We start from the raw sequence: 14,995 nt of genomic DNA, 5'->3' as shown, positions 1-14,995 counted from the left end.
AAAATGCTGAAACATGAAACATGAGGTGATGGCGGCAGATGAATGGCACGACAATGGGCCTCAGGATCTCATCACGGTATCTCTGTGCATTCAAATTGCCATCGATAAAATGCAATTGTGTTCATTGTCCGTAGCTTTTGCCTGCCTATAACATAACCCCACCTCCACCATGGGGCACTCTGTTCACATCAGCAAACCGCTCGCCCACACAACGCCAACGTCTGCATTTGTGAGGCCGGTTGGACATACTGACAAATTCTCTAAAACGACGTTGGAGGTGGCTTATGGTAGAGAAATTAACATTAAATTATCTGGCAACAGCTCTGATGGACATTTGTGCAGTCAGCATGCCAATTGCACGTTCCCTCAAAACTGGAGACATCTGTGGTATTGTGTTGTGTGACAAAACTGCACATTTTAATGGCCTTTTATTGTCCCCAGCACAAGGTGCACCTGTGTAATGATCATGCTGTTTAATAAGCTTCTTGACATGCCACACCTGTCAGGTGGATGGATTATCTTGGCAAATGAGAAATGCTCACTAATAGGGATGTAAACAAATTTGTGCACAAAATCTGAGAGAAATAAGCTTTTTGTGCACAAAATCTGAGAGAAATAAGCTTTTTGTGCGTATGGAAAATTTCTGGGATCTTTTATTTCAGCTCATGAAACATGGGACCAACACTTTACATGTTGCGTTTTATATTTTTCTTCAGTATAGTAATCCACCCAAAACAGTAAACATGCATTGATAATAACCAATGATAGGTGGCGACATCAACCACTTATGAGCATTTAGTGCTTTTTACTTCCAAAAAAACAGATGAAGATTGTCTCCCACAATGATTTGCTTCCGACTTCAAGTTGCAGTTGGTGAGGAGCAAAAATATCAAGTCGACAGCATTCAAAAGTTCATGACCTTAGATCACATGGTTGTTGTAAAGGTCATTCAGTGGACACATAGTCGCAAGTCTGAACATTTTTATACCCATAATGCAACAAACTTTGAAAGGTGGTAACCAACGTTGGTCAACGTCTTGACAAAAGTGATCCTCTCGAACACGCCCGTTGTAAATTCATGTCTCCCATTCAAATACAAAAAAGCTAACAACCGGAGTTGCTTCAGCTGGAAGGCCTAAGAGTGTTTGTCACTTGTGTACATTGGAGCAGATATGTAGTGTCCTACGTTCATGATCTGGTGGATTTACAAAGCAGTATAGGAGGAATCAGTTTAGGCTTAGGTCAGAACCAGACACCTCTTAGTGTGCATCGTGCAGTGTTGGAGAGCGACTCTCCATTTGAGCTGATCTGTAATCATGACCCGCTAGCACCTCCCCCGTTCAGAGGGGAATGAGGCAACCTCACAGAGTTACACACAAGGATACTTTATTTACATACAACAGACATCGAATGGAAATGGTGGGAATGGTAGTGTTTTTTAAACATGCCCAGCACACCATCCCACAGAGATATGATTGAGATATTACTGTGTAGGACAGAGGTGAGCTTTGCTATTCTCTCTGCCACTGCTTGGAGGAGACTGCAGAGATCTGAGTGTGACCATAGAGATCCTGTTACTTGTTAAATTTACAACTTATCTAAGTACTTGTTGCATTAACAACTTGTCTAAATCCTATCATCAAACGAGTTCAGCCAGTGTTGGCTGTGGATTGACTGCATTGTTTGAATGGAATGTTGGCATATTGGCAGTTAATTCGAAAAATGTATGGAATCGTTCATCTAAAACTGTCTGGCTAGACCACTCCAGGACCTTAATGTGCATCTTCTTGAGCCACTCCTTTGTTGCCTTGGCCGTGTGTTTTGGGTCATTGTCATGCTGGAATACCCATCCACGACCCATTTTCAATGCCCTGGCTGAGGGAAGGAGGTTCTCACCCAAGATTTGACAGTACATGGCCCCGTCCATCGTCCCTTTGATGCGGTGAAGTTGTCCTGTCCCCTTAGCAGAAAAACACCCCCAAAGCATAATGTTTCCACCTCCATGTTTGACGGTGGGGATGGTGTTCTTGGGGTCATAAGCAGCATTTCCTCCTCCTCCAAACACGACGAGTTGAGTTGATGCCAAAGAGCTCGATTTTGGTCTCATCTGACCACAACACTTTCACCCAGTTCTCCTCTGAATCATTCAAATGTTCATGGGCAAACTTCAGACGGGCCTTTATATGTGCTTTCTTGAGCAGGGGGACCTTGCGGGCGCTGCAGAATTTCAGTCCTTCACGGCGTAGTGTGTTACCGCAGAATTTCAGTCCTTCACGGCGTAGTGTGTTACCAATTGTTTTCTTGGTGACTATGGTCCCAGCTGCCTTGAGATCATTGACAAGATCCTCCCGTGTAGTTCTGGGCTGATTCCTCACCGTTCTCATGATCATTGCAACTCCACGAGGTGAGATCTTGCATGGAGCCCCAGGCCGAGGGAGATTGACAGTTATTTTGTGTTTCTTCCATTTGCGAATAATCGCACCAACTGTTGTCACCTTCTCACCAAGCTGCTTGGCGATGGTCTTGTAGCCCATTCCAGCCTTGTGTAGGTCTACAATCTTGTCCCTGACATCCTTGGAGAGCTCTTTGGTCTTGGCCATGGTGGAGAGTTTGGAATCTGATTGATTGCTTCTGTGGACAGGTGTCTTTTATACAGGTAACAAGCTGAGATTAGGATCACTCCCTTTAAGAGTGTGCTCCTAATCTCAGCTCGTTACCTGTATAAAAGACACCTGGGAGCCAGAAATCTTTCTGATTGAGAGGGGGTCAAATACTTATTTCCCTCATTAAAATGCAAATCAATTTATAACATTTTTGACATGCGTTTTTCTGGATTTTTTTGTTGTTATTCTGTCTCTCACTGTTCAAATAAACCTACCATTAAAATTATAGACTGATCATTTCTTTGTCAGTGGGCAAACGTACAAAATCAGCAGGGTATCAAATACTTTTTTCCCTCACTGTAGCTAACAAACATATAGTGCAGTGAAAAAGTATTTGCCCCCTTTCTCTGTTTTTTGCATATTGAATGTTATCAGATTACATTTACATTTTAGTCATTTAGCAGACGCTCTTATCCAGAGCAACTTACAGTTAGTGAATACATCTTTTTTTTTTTTTTATACTGGCCCCCCGTGGGAATCAAACCCACAACCCTGGCGTTGCAAACACCATGCTCTATCAACTGAGCTACATCCCTGCCGGCCATTCCCTCCCCTGGACGAATTGTGCGCCGCCCATGAGTCTCCCGGTCGCGGCCAGCTGCGACAGAGCCTGGATTCGAACCAGGATCTCTAGTGGCACAGTTAGCACTGCGATGCAGTGCCTTAGACCACTGCGCCACTCAGGAGTACAGATCAGATCTTCAACCAAAACCTAATATTAGATAAAGGGAACCTAAGTGAACAAAAAAACACAACAATTACATACTTATTTCATTTATTTCATTAACAAAGTTATGCAACACCCAATGCCCCCTACACTCAATAACTGGTTGTGCCACCTTTAGCAGCAATTACTTCAACCAAACACTTCCTGTAGTTGTTGATCAGTCTCTCACGTTGCTGTGGAGGAATTTTGGCCCATTCTTCCATGCAGAACTGCTTAACTCAGCGACATTTGTGGGTTTTCAAGCATGAACTGCTCGTTTCAAGTCCTGCCACAACATCTCGATTGGGTTCATGTCCATTCTAGTATTCTAATTCCTAATTCTATGAGTATGACCTGCAGAGCCAGAAGGATGGGCTGATGTCTGGCCCCCTAGCAACAGCCCCTAGCGACCAACCAGTGGCCATTGTCATAGATGTGAAGGGCCAGTTTATGACCCCCTAGCCTGCTAGGCTCCTGCCGGGGGAGGGACGTCTACTGAAGAGTCAGAAAGTTTGTGTCTCTGAAAGAGGGCTGTAGACATGTGCAAGTGCAATGGTCAGGTGTGAGTGTAAGGGTATTTTCTTTAGTGCTGCCACTTCCCTGCATGTAGAGAGCATGTCTTAGGCTGGACACAGTGGTTGTCTGGATCGTTAGTCCCCATTGACTGGTGTTCACCCGTGTTCCCATTATCAAACAGTTGGGAGAAAAAGCTGCTTTTAAGTGTTGACAGATAAAAGGCTGTAGATCTTCCGAGTGACAACAGAGTGACAAGAGTATTCATATGTGTACTGATAATTAGGAGTACAAAACTAGGGTATTTGGTGCAGTGTGTGGGATGGTGTTAGAGTCACCGGCAGGGAATTTGTAACATGCAGTGGCTCATGAGATTTAAAGGGCTACTGCACTTCCTGATTTGGTCTCGTTTTAGATTTGGTTCATTAAGAAATGCTTGCGGCCATGGCTAAATTCATACGTGAGTTGGTTTCGGGGTGTGGTTTGATGTGGGTGTCTCGTGTGTGTTCGCAGGTGGGAAGAGTTAGCCAAATGATTTCGCCAATTAGCTTCAGCTGGCTCCTGTGCACCCGTGGCAAAGTTGGTTTGACTTTGGATAGCCTATCTCTGGGGATAGTTAGGGACCGTTAATAAATTACACAATGTAAATCTGACAATATTTTAATGTTGCACAACTTTTTGTTGTCTCATTAAATGCTTTCAATATTTCAGTATTGTTCACACCGTCTTAAGCCTCATCCCCACCCATCTCTTTAAGAATTAAATGAAATTTTGGCGCTAGCAGACTTGATATCAGCCCCACAGACCTCCTGAAAGCAAAAAATACAAGAACATTTTCAATAAATATGCATGTGTTTGTCCGATTTGGACACAGATTATACCAAACGAACGGGCTGCTCAATTCGCATCGGTTGGTGTAGGCCTATTGTTTGTCCATGTCCGACAGAGGGGGCCAACACTACAAGTGAAATTAATGTAAGTAATGTAAGTACCACAAACATTTTGAGATTTTTGGGGGAGAATCCATGTACTTTCTTGCACCATCTGTTTGAAACATTATATGGAAAGGATTCAAAGGGTGAAAAGAAAAGTTAATTTACATTTAAAATGTGAATACATTTTTTATTTGATACTCAATATTATTTTTTAGAAAAAACATATTTCTATGATGTATTTGAGGCTGTGCCAATTGAGTACGTCTCACAGAAATATGGAGCAGTCCACTGTATTCTACAGCTCTCCAGCTTTCTGTGGATATAAAGGTTTACTAGTCTTCATGGCCCTCTTTATATTGACTTTTATCCAGCATAGCAAATACAGTATAGGCGAAAAATCTCTCCAAGGTGGTCAGCTGAATTAAAAAGAGAGGGACAACAATGTTACAGGCGAAAACCCAGAACAGGCTATGAGACTTCTCGAAAACCTGCTGAGTCATTTCGGTAACACTTGCACATATAATGCATCATGATGTGGTTATTATGCACCGTAAGACTTGTCTTAAGCATGTTTTACCCCTTATAAAGTCTTATTATAATTTCATAATTATCCTCACAAAATAACACTTATTTTGAGTCAATTTAAAATGTCCTACATAGAGACAACTTATTATAAACCTTAGGGTATTATAAGATATTATAACTCCTCCTACATGTTTGTAACAAATAATAAAGCATTACTATAGGATTTAGGTAAAGTATTACCATCATTTCAAGCAGCTAAATTAATGTATTCACAGATTTCAAAGGAGGACTGTTGAAAAGACTTCAATTAGCGCTGTATCCCAAACATGTCTTTAACCCAAATCCCTGATCTGTTAGTCCAACCCCTTTTCCATTGCCCATAGCAGCAAAGGACATGGGCACGTACCCTCCTGCTTCCTCCATCCAGAAGCTTTAGTCTCTCATGTAACTTTATCAGCAGGCTTCTATGGTCTGATTGAGGCACCATCCCACCCCCTGACACCAGTGTAGCAAAGAGGCAATCTGCGACTGCTACATCCGTTTTTTGAATTTTAAATGAATGATACATACCCATTGATTATTGAAGAATATTACTTATAAATGCCTCATGACCTTAGTTAACTGTCGTACCTCATCAGAACCCAAAATATAAGCTTGTTTAACTCCATTGTTTGTAAATAATGCAATTGTAAACAAACACAGTATAGCCTCAAAACATGGTTGACACTATAATGTTGATATCCTGGATGGTCTGTCCTTGCATCCATAGCTCTGTCTATGATTTTGAGAGTGGTTACATTTCTCCAGGTCCATCCCTCAGCTTTTTCCCAAAAAGTACCACTTTGTTATTATTTGAACTGCAGATTGATTGTCCCTTTAAGGTGGTCAAAAGGGGATTATGCAATTCCTTGCTTATTAACAAATATATTACCCAAAAAGACTATCACATACAAGTGAACATTTACCGAGCATTATTTACCTTAAATTGTATTATTATTATTATTATTATTATTATTATTTTAAAGGGTGCAATCTCGCCCCCAAAAATGTTTTGCATAATAATATTTTCACGGAAAGCACAAAACACCAGGAAGAGATGGGCCATATCACCCTGTTCAGTGAACAGTAGGCTATTTGGAGAGAAAAAGGAAGTGTAGCCTAATTTTGTTAAGACTCCCTCGAACAGTAATAACACTGGTATAAACTAATGGAGGGCACGTGTCTCAAAGTTACAGTAAAAAAATGACTATATCGACTCGCGATATAATAAAACACGCTTGGATAGTCTACTTCAGCCGTATCTCTGTCATGTAGGCTAAAAGCGGTACATGATCCATTATTCATCCGTTCTGGCACTCTGCTGAAGAGCTCTCCTGTGCGTAATCCCCGGATGAAGCTGTCATGGCTGCCATTCGCTGAGCTGTCAAACCTACAAAAGAAATGAAAAAACCAACCGAAGTCTCGAATTATACATCGACGTTGTCCAATTGTATCGGAGCTGTACTCTGCGGTAAATATATTTCGGTTCAGATACATTGATGATATTAACTTTTTGTCATGCATTTTTTCTTTCCACTTTCTCACATGAGCTGTTTATGTATATTTCATTCAAATCAATAAACTGCCATGTCAGCCAGCGGTTCAAAAGCTCATACTTCACAGTAAATGTTTTACAAGGCAGTGAGGCAAAGGTGATGATGAGTGATGGTCAAAGCAAAATATGAATCGCTTTTAAACAATACATTCACGCGTTTGTTTGTTACATGTTAATGAAGCTTCTCAGTCAGTTTGTTTTGTTCAAGCCGAACAGCACAACATAAATGGCTGACAGCTTTGATCTAATGCAAAGCTAACAGTAACATTCTGTAATAACCTTTCTTTAGCGGCAAGCAACCAATTTAGCGTTGAATATTTTCTTCTACTGAGACCCATAGGGAACAGGTGGGCTTGTTTACCTATTTCAAATGCAAGTTTGGTCAGATTTGGTCAATTGTAGCAAGTCCTTTGGTCAGTCACATTGAGAAACTTGCATGGCACACCATTTGAGTAAACGATAGCCTAATTGAGTTATACATTTCCCCTATAGTAAATAGTCTCAAATGTAATTAGGCTACATTGAATCTGCAACAGGTGGATCAGGATGACCCATGATGTGGGTTGTGAGATCATGCACTACACTGGCAATTAGTCACGCAGGTAGGCTACAGAGTAGTTTTGAATTGAGAATATTGCTAGTTACTAGCCTTATAGTGAAGACTAAGGTTTTGCATTTTGCATTTATTGACTGTGGTAAGAACAAAGGCAAACATAACACAATTCTAGTTGACATAATTGATTACAGATCAGGATAATTTGATGACCATTTCAAACATATATCCTAATATATTATTTTCTCAGGTCCGGTCTCTGTGTGGGCTGTACACTGTAGATTCTGAGTGAACATTTGCATATGATCTTTGATGGTTGCCAGTTTACAGACCAGGATATTGTTGAGTTTGGTGAAAATGTTTTGTGCTATTTAGGCATCTTCTTTCAAAAATATGAAGCCAAGTTAAATCAATATTGTTGACTGTTTATGTGAAAATGTTTTTGTCTATAATGAATTGCTGGCTTGCAAATCAATTGTCGATTGTTTCTTTTAAATCTGTTACAGAGGCCTGAATTGACATGGATCCAGCGCATGCTGAATTAGATGTCCCTGCTGGAGGTAATAGTAAAGTTGTCGATGATGAGGACAAAAATTGGCACAAACGACTCCGTCTCAGGAAAGCTGCCGATCAGCCCCCAACTATGCAAAGTGAAGATAAGCATTGGCCAAAGAAGATAGAGGACAAGGAGAAAAGCACAGAGCAGAGGTATTTGAAGAAGACACCCCTTAAAGCACAAAAGAGTCAACATGTGACAAAGGTTTATGGAAATATACTCAGGTTTAGATGTTTTGAATGCAAAGGCAGCACAGAATTCAGCCCTAATGACTTACTGAGGCACTTTCAGGAAACTCACCCAGGAAGCCAACCAATCTTTCCTTGTGACATTTGCAGTTTTATTACACAGGAATTCTCCCGCCTTCAAGTTCACCAATTAGGCCACAGAGACACTTTTGTCAGCTGCAACATATGCAATGACAATGTCCAGCGCACTCTCTTGCAGCTCACCACACATTTAAACATGCACCACAGCTTGAATGGCCACTACTCTTGCGAGAAGTGCAAGTTCTCCACAAGAGATGTAGGAGCATTTTTGGAGCACATGTATCTACATAACATGATGCCGCAAGCAGGTGGCATGGCTGATAATTCAAATCCTGCTGACCCGGATTTGCAGAGACATCTCATGGCCAAAACAGCACAATTCCCCTTCAGTTGTCAGTTCTGTGACTATAAAGCGCTTCGAAAAGATATCATCAGAAAGCACATGGCCACCATCCATAGTAAAGAGACTAGCCAAAAAAACAAGCTGAAAATGAAAGAGTTTGGTCCTAAAACAGTAGATAACTCATCCCCAAGACTGAAGCACACAGTGACAAGGAGTACAGTGAGGGAAAATAACTGGATGTCACAAGGCTGTCTTTCTCTGTCGGGGGAAGGATTCCTGGATAAATATTGCAGATTGTCAAATCCAGAGAGGGCTTTGGAGGAGACCCAGCAATTTTTAGAGAAGTCTGTTGCTGCTGAAGCTCTTAAGACTGTACTTTCAAATGTACCCAAAGCCATGACTTCCTTTTCAAACTCTGACAACTGCATGATATCCAACCCTGGATTCCCAAACACAGGCAAGGACCTCACTGTCCTCATGCTCAAAAACAAGATTTCAGTTCCTCCGAATGGCACTACTGAAGCAATTGGTTTAAAAATGGTGGAAGGCAAAAAACATTTGGTTCTCAAGGTTACACCATCAACAAAGCAAGAGACCACTGACACAACAAAGACGTCATTGTGTGTCACTGAGCAGGAGTCAGAGAAGATTGCTTCTCAAACTAGTGCTGGGGACTCTAATGCAAATGGATGCGAATCAAATTCAATTATCCCTCCAAAGACCAAGCCACCCAGTTGGCCAGGATCATTCTTGACACAAAATGATGTTGCCACTATTTCAACCCTAAATGAGTTAGTAAAATATGATCAAATTCAAGAAAATAGAGAGAACCAGGAAACAAGGGTTGGCCAAGTGCACAGAAACAATGCAGAACCCAAAGATGTGAATCACTGTGAAGACACGGCAGATGAAATCAAAATGTCAAAGTTGCCAAAGGAGAAAAGTAAAAAGGAGCAAAAATCCTTTCCTGAAGCTCTGCGCTCTTCCAATACTATGGGGGACAAAAAAAGGGTGCGAAAGAAAGTGGTCGGCTCTAAAACTGTAGAGAAAGAATCATCACCAGCATTAAAGCTCCTCCTGAAGAAGAACCCAGTTAAGGAAATGCAGTGGATGTCACAAGGTCCTCTTCCCCTGTTAGGAGGAGGTTTGCTGAATGATTGCCACAGTCTAGAGCACCCACAGAAAACTTTGGAGAAGACACAGCAATTTCTTAAAAGAGCACTGTCAACTGAAAATGGCAAAAAGAAACAATCCAAATGTCCCAAGACTGACCAGAAACACAACTCCAATGTGGTCACCAGGTCATCAAAGTCAGAGGGAGGCCTTATTCAAAACCCTGGACATTTCAGCCCCAGAGGTAACAACCTTAGTGCCCTCATGGTAAAAAATAAGATTTCAGTTCCTCCCAATTGCATTACAGAGGCCATTGGTTTAAGAATGGTGGATGGCAAAAAACATTTGGTTCTCAAGGTTACACCATCAGCAAAGCAAGAGACCTCTGACAAAACAGAGGCATCCTTGCATTCCATTGAGACTAAAGAAGACAACACCGCATCTAAAACTTGCACTATGAGCCAGAACAGTTTAGTCGTTGTCGATAAAAGCCAGCCAAATTTGAAAATCGCTCCAAGCACCCCAACAAACAGTAGCCTAGAATATCATTTCGAAAATGTGGAGCTTCCAAACACTGTCAGTTCTGAAAACACAGGAGGAATGAACAATGGCATGGATTCTCATGTCCTGGATGGCCAAGATTGTTCAAGGGTAGGCCTACCTCATGTATCTAATGGAGCCAAATCAGCTGGAAATCATTTGGGCCAGATGACGGAGGAGAAGTTGGAAGGAGAAGCTGTGAACTATAACCAGCCTGACCTGGAAGGGGTTGGACCTACAGAAGCTCAGGTCATCATGATGTCTCCCTCCCCCATACTCCATTTCCTTACTTCCCCACAAGGTAACCAAAACTATCTTACTGAAATTAATAAAACTTGATTTGTTAAATGTATTTCCAAATATTTACTTCTCATTACCTGTCATGCATGATTCTGTCCATGCCACTCTATGCTTTCCTGACAGACAATAAATGGAGTCAACATTCTTGTATCAGTTTACTTCTCTTTTTTACTGGACTAATTGTGCTTTGTTCTCTTTTTGAATATTTCAACAGGTATAAAAAACTTGTCAGAGAATCCGGTCAACACTCCAGATGTTTGTTTTCAGGACTTTCCCCCCAATACCACGCTAAGAGATGTAGGAGAACAGGAGGGCTTTGACAGGATATGCCTCTCACCGCAGAAAAATGAACAGACAGTTAGAGGGAAGAGGCAGAGCGAGCTATCTACAGAAGACTCCCCTGAGCCCCTCTCAAAAGCCTTCCGGAAAGTTGTGGGAGAAGAAGAGGCCTCACCAGCAGCGGTGCATCACCGGGAGCCAGGCCCTAGAGATGTGGAGAGGACCCTGAAGCTATTGCCATTAAGTCTCACTCAACTCATTACACGTCCAAGGGGAGACCAGCCTGTTGTAGTGCTAAATCACCCAGACACAGACATTCACGAGGTCACAAATATCATGGAAACAGTCCACAGGTACAAAGGAGAGGTCCAAAAAGTAGTGCTGTCTCGAAAAACAGTGAAGGCCCTTGCAGCCATGGGTTGTGATATGTTTAGGGCAAATGCCCCAGCGAATGAACGTGGGTGGCCTGAGAGCAGAGTGAAAGAGAGATTCATCTTGAAAATGAAGCTGAAAAAGATGAGCAGAAAGAAGTACAAAGTGGTGAATGCAATCTCACACAGCACTGAGCCGCCATTAAGATTTAGCTGCTGGTTTTGTGGCCGAGTCTTTAGTGATCAGGAGGTCTGGATTGGCCATGGCCAGCGCCATCTGATGGAATCTACTAGAGAGTGGGATAGGCTGGAAAGTGAAAAGTCATAAATGTCACCTACACTGGATACAAAGTTGAGAAAGGTGCTCCTGTACAAAAGCAATGGACAGAAAATATGATAGATGGAAATGATCTTAATTTCACTGTCTTATTAGAGAAATAATGTTGATAATAATGACTTAATAAGTGTCCAAAATCAATATAACTTAATGTGAGTTCTTCCAAAATACAGGCCTCTAATAATAGGGCTCTAGTCATTTGTGCATTTTCCGTTGCTCAACTCGAAGTATTTAATTTGAAACCCACTTATTTTTCAGTGCTATCATCATTTTAGATTGGAAGCAATCTATTTGTTGTTTCAGTTATGTCTAGCCAAGATGCAATGCTATTTAAGTTGACCTAAGTGCACTGTCATAAGGAATCTTTCACAGAACACTGTAATAAGGACACAAATTAGCACACCCTCAGAAGCTCTAAACATGAAAATGTAATGTTATACGGGTATGCATAGTGTGTGTGGTAAGGGTATTCATTTGGGAGGGGATGGCAGATTTCCTTTGTTACTAGGCTATACCAACATTGTTTAAAAAGCTATTTTATTTGACGTTTTATTTCTGATTTGCATTGTACACTGTTTTCTTTTTTTTTTTTTCTGTGATTGGCCATAGAAAATAGTGAATGTGTTTGTTTTGTTTGTATGCATATAGTACTTAAGAAAAATATTAATGGTTTCAAATATAGTATTACACCTGTGTGGGGCTCATTTTGTTAAGTTAGTCTGCGATAGTAGCAGGAGTAGTCTAAAGAATATACCTTTTTATAATGTTTTATAATATTGTGTAGGATGGTTGACTGATGGCATTTGTGCATATAACAATGCTGGTTTTACATGCAACAAATATTGTTTTTCTGAAAGAAATTCCAATTGTGACTTGAAATGATAATCTGTTTTTTAATTGCACTGTGAACGGACAGTGAATATTTATTTCCATTACTTCACTTTATGAATCTTATCACAGTCTTGATACATGTTATTGCATGTATCCTTATGTTCTGATGATATCACAGTATCCATGGCAAGGGCTCCTTTTACAGTAGTTAGTCAGCCCAGGACCATTGATCAAGGCCCAAATCACAAATACACATAGCACATCTTTCTGAGCATACCCTTTCTTCTTGCACACTTCAGCATTAGTCACCCATCATTTATTTCTTCAGATCAACAGAAAATAACTGGTTTGTAGTAGTATTTAGAAGTCAGAGAAATAAGTAAAATTCTGACCTAGAAAACATTTGTTTTTCACCAAGTGCCTGACCTTTTTTGTTACACAATGAATATGTATTTATCTTGAAACACCTGGTAGCATTATGTGTTGAACAGATCAATAAATACGAATAGTTTGACAATATATGTGTGATTCTTGAACATGTGCAGGTGTAGGATCTTAGTTTTTCTCGATTGCTAAGACACTTTAAATTAAACTGGGGTCCACTTGATCTCCATCATAACCTAATGAGCACAATAGTATTATTTTTTTGCAAAACTGTAAGTAATTTCTCATTGCTTTCACACACAATGCAAATGCTAAGCACATTTTTGCAAAGCAGTAAACACAACTCTCTACAAAAGACCCTAAACTCAGTTGAGTAAATTATGACAAACAAAATTATACATTTGGTCATAGCTGATACAAATTACTCCCATGAATGTGAACCTGTGCAAAACTTCTTTGCAAAATTGTTCAATCAGCAATCAGTCCTTATTCATGCCTAAAAGATGTCACCTGTTTGCAAGAATGGACCAAGTAAGAGGCTGAGGGCAAGGACAAATGAGAGGTAGAGGGGCCCATAGAGGAAGATAGTTCAGCTCTCAGTTAAAATGGATAAAGGTAAAATAAAGCCTTTCTGGATATTCATGGTCTTTGGTAAAAATCATTTTAGGAAAAAAGAATACAGCCCCTGCTGTGATAATGTTTACTTGCCTTTTATAGTGCATACTATAATTATAGTATCAACAAATGGCCCAGACAGTTAGTATTTATTGGGCCATTCTGTAACGATTGATTGATATAACTTTTCATTAGATGACAAGTTGTATGTTTTGATGGAGGTAGTTGATTTTGTGTCATGTATTTAATGTTTTGAGAGTTTTAATGCATTTTGTAAATGAAATGTGTAATTTTGGCCAACGTGTTTCAGTTTGGGGCTGCGTGTTAATTGTTTTGAAAAAGTGAATTATGTTTGAACAAATGTGCTCACGCAATTGAGAAACTGTCATTTGACCTGTATTGTCACAACAAGATAATCCTGCAGCAACAGGATTTAAGCTTTTAGTCCATAATGTTGCTTGATTGGTGGGTAGGCTATTAGCTGGCCAAAATTAGCAGCGTTACAGTTCTTGACACATTCAAACCAGTGCGCCTGGCACCTACTACCATACCCTGTTCAAAGGCACTTAAACATTTGTCTTTCCCATTCACCCTCTGAATGGCACACGTACACAATCAATGTCTCAATTGTTTAAAGGCTTAAAAATCCTTCTTTAACCTGTCTCCTACCCTTCATCTACACTGATTGACATGGATTTAACAGGTGACATCAATAAGGAATCATAGCTTTCACCTGGATTCACCTGGTCAGTCTATGTCATGGAATAAGTTCCTAATGTTTTGTACAGTCAGTGTATAACTGTGTGTTAGTGCGGGTTTTCATTGAATTTATGTAAATCAGTAAGGTTTTCTATCCTCATATACCATTCATACTTACTGTATTATATATACTACTACACAGAACAAAAATATAAACGAAACATGTTAAGTGTTGGTCCCAAGTTTCATGAGATTTCATTCAAATTTTGGCCACAAATTTATTTACATCCCTGTTACTGAGCATTTCTCCTTTGCCAAGATAATCCATCCACCTGACAGGTGTGGCATATCAAGAAGCTGATTAAACAGAATGATCATTACACAGGTGCACCTTGTGCTGGGGACAATAAAATGCCACTCTAAAATGTGCAGTCTTGTCACACAACACAATGCCACAGCTGCAATTGGCATGCTGATTGCAGGAATGTCCACCAGAGCTGTTGCCAGATAATTTAATGTTAATTTCTCTACCATAAGCCGCCTCCAACAATGTCGTTTTAGACGTTGGGACCTCAACATCCGGCTTCTTCACCTGCAGGATTGTCTGAGACTAGCCACCCGGACAGCTGACGAAACTGTGTGTTTGCACAACCAAAGTATTTCTGCACAAACTGTCAGAAACCGTCTCAGGGAAGCTCATCTGCGAGCTCATCGTCCTCAACAGGGTCTTGACCTGACTGCAGTTCGGCGTCGTAACCGACTTCAGTGGGCAAAGGCTCACCTTCGATGGCCACTGGCACGCTGGAGAAGTGTGTTCTTCACAGATTAATCCCAGTTTCAACTGTACTGGGCAGATGGCAGACAGCGTG

General features: G+C 40.7%; 1 protein-coding gene across 1 annotated transcript; it reads left to right on the top strand.

The window, feature by feature from the left end:
* Positions 1 to 6,717: 6,717 nt before the first annotated feature.
* Positions 6,718 to 12,943, top strand: LOC311110734 (zinc finger protein 518A-like). Its single transcript, XM_084153294.1, has 3 exons — positions 6,718 to 6,852; positions 7,996 to 10,611; positions 10,825 to 12,943. Exons 2-3 carry the CDS (start codon positions 8,010 to 8,012, stop codon positions 11,586 to 11,588), a joined length of 3,366 nt encoding a protein of 1,121 aa, XP_084009420.1. The 5' UTR covers positions 6,718 to 6,852; positions 7,996 to 8,009; the 3' UTR covers positions 11,589 to 12,943.
* The last annotated feature ends 2,052 nt before the right edge of the window (positions 12,944 to 14,995 follow it).

Source organism: Coregonus lavaretus, assembly GCF_964263955.1.
Source record: "Coregonus lavaretus genome assembly, chromosome: 36".
In the NCBI taxonomy this organism is placed as follows: Eukaryota; Metazoa; Chordata; class Actinopteri; order Salmoniformes; family Salmonidae; genus Coregonus; species Coregonus lavaretus.
Note: the sequence above shows the minus strand (reverse complement) of the source record. Positions and strands in the feature narration are given on the sequence as shown.

Coding starts and splice junctions, on each gene's coding strand:
- LOC311110734 (XM_084153294.1), top strand. CDS start 8,010: ATGGATCCAGCGCATGCTGAATTAGATGTCCCTGCTGGAGGTAATAGT. Junction 10,612..10,824: donor TTTCCTTACTTCCCCACAAG/GTAACCAAAACT, acceptor ATATTTCAACAG/GTATAAAAAACTTGTCAGAG.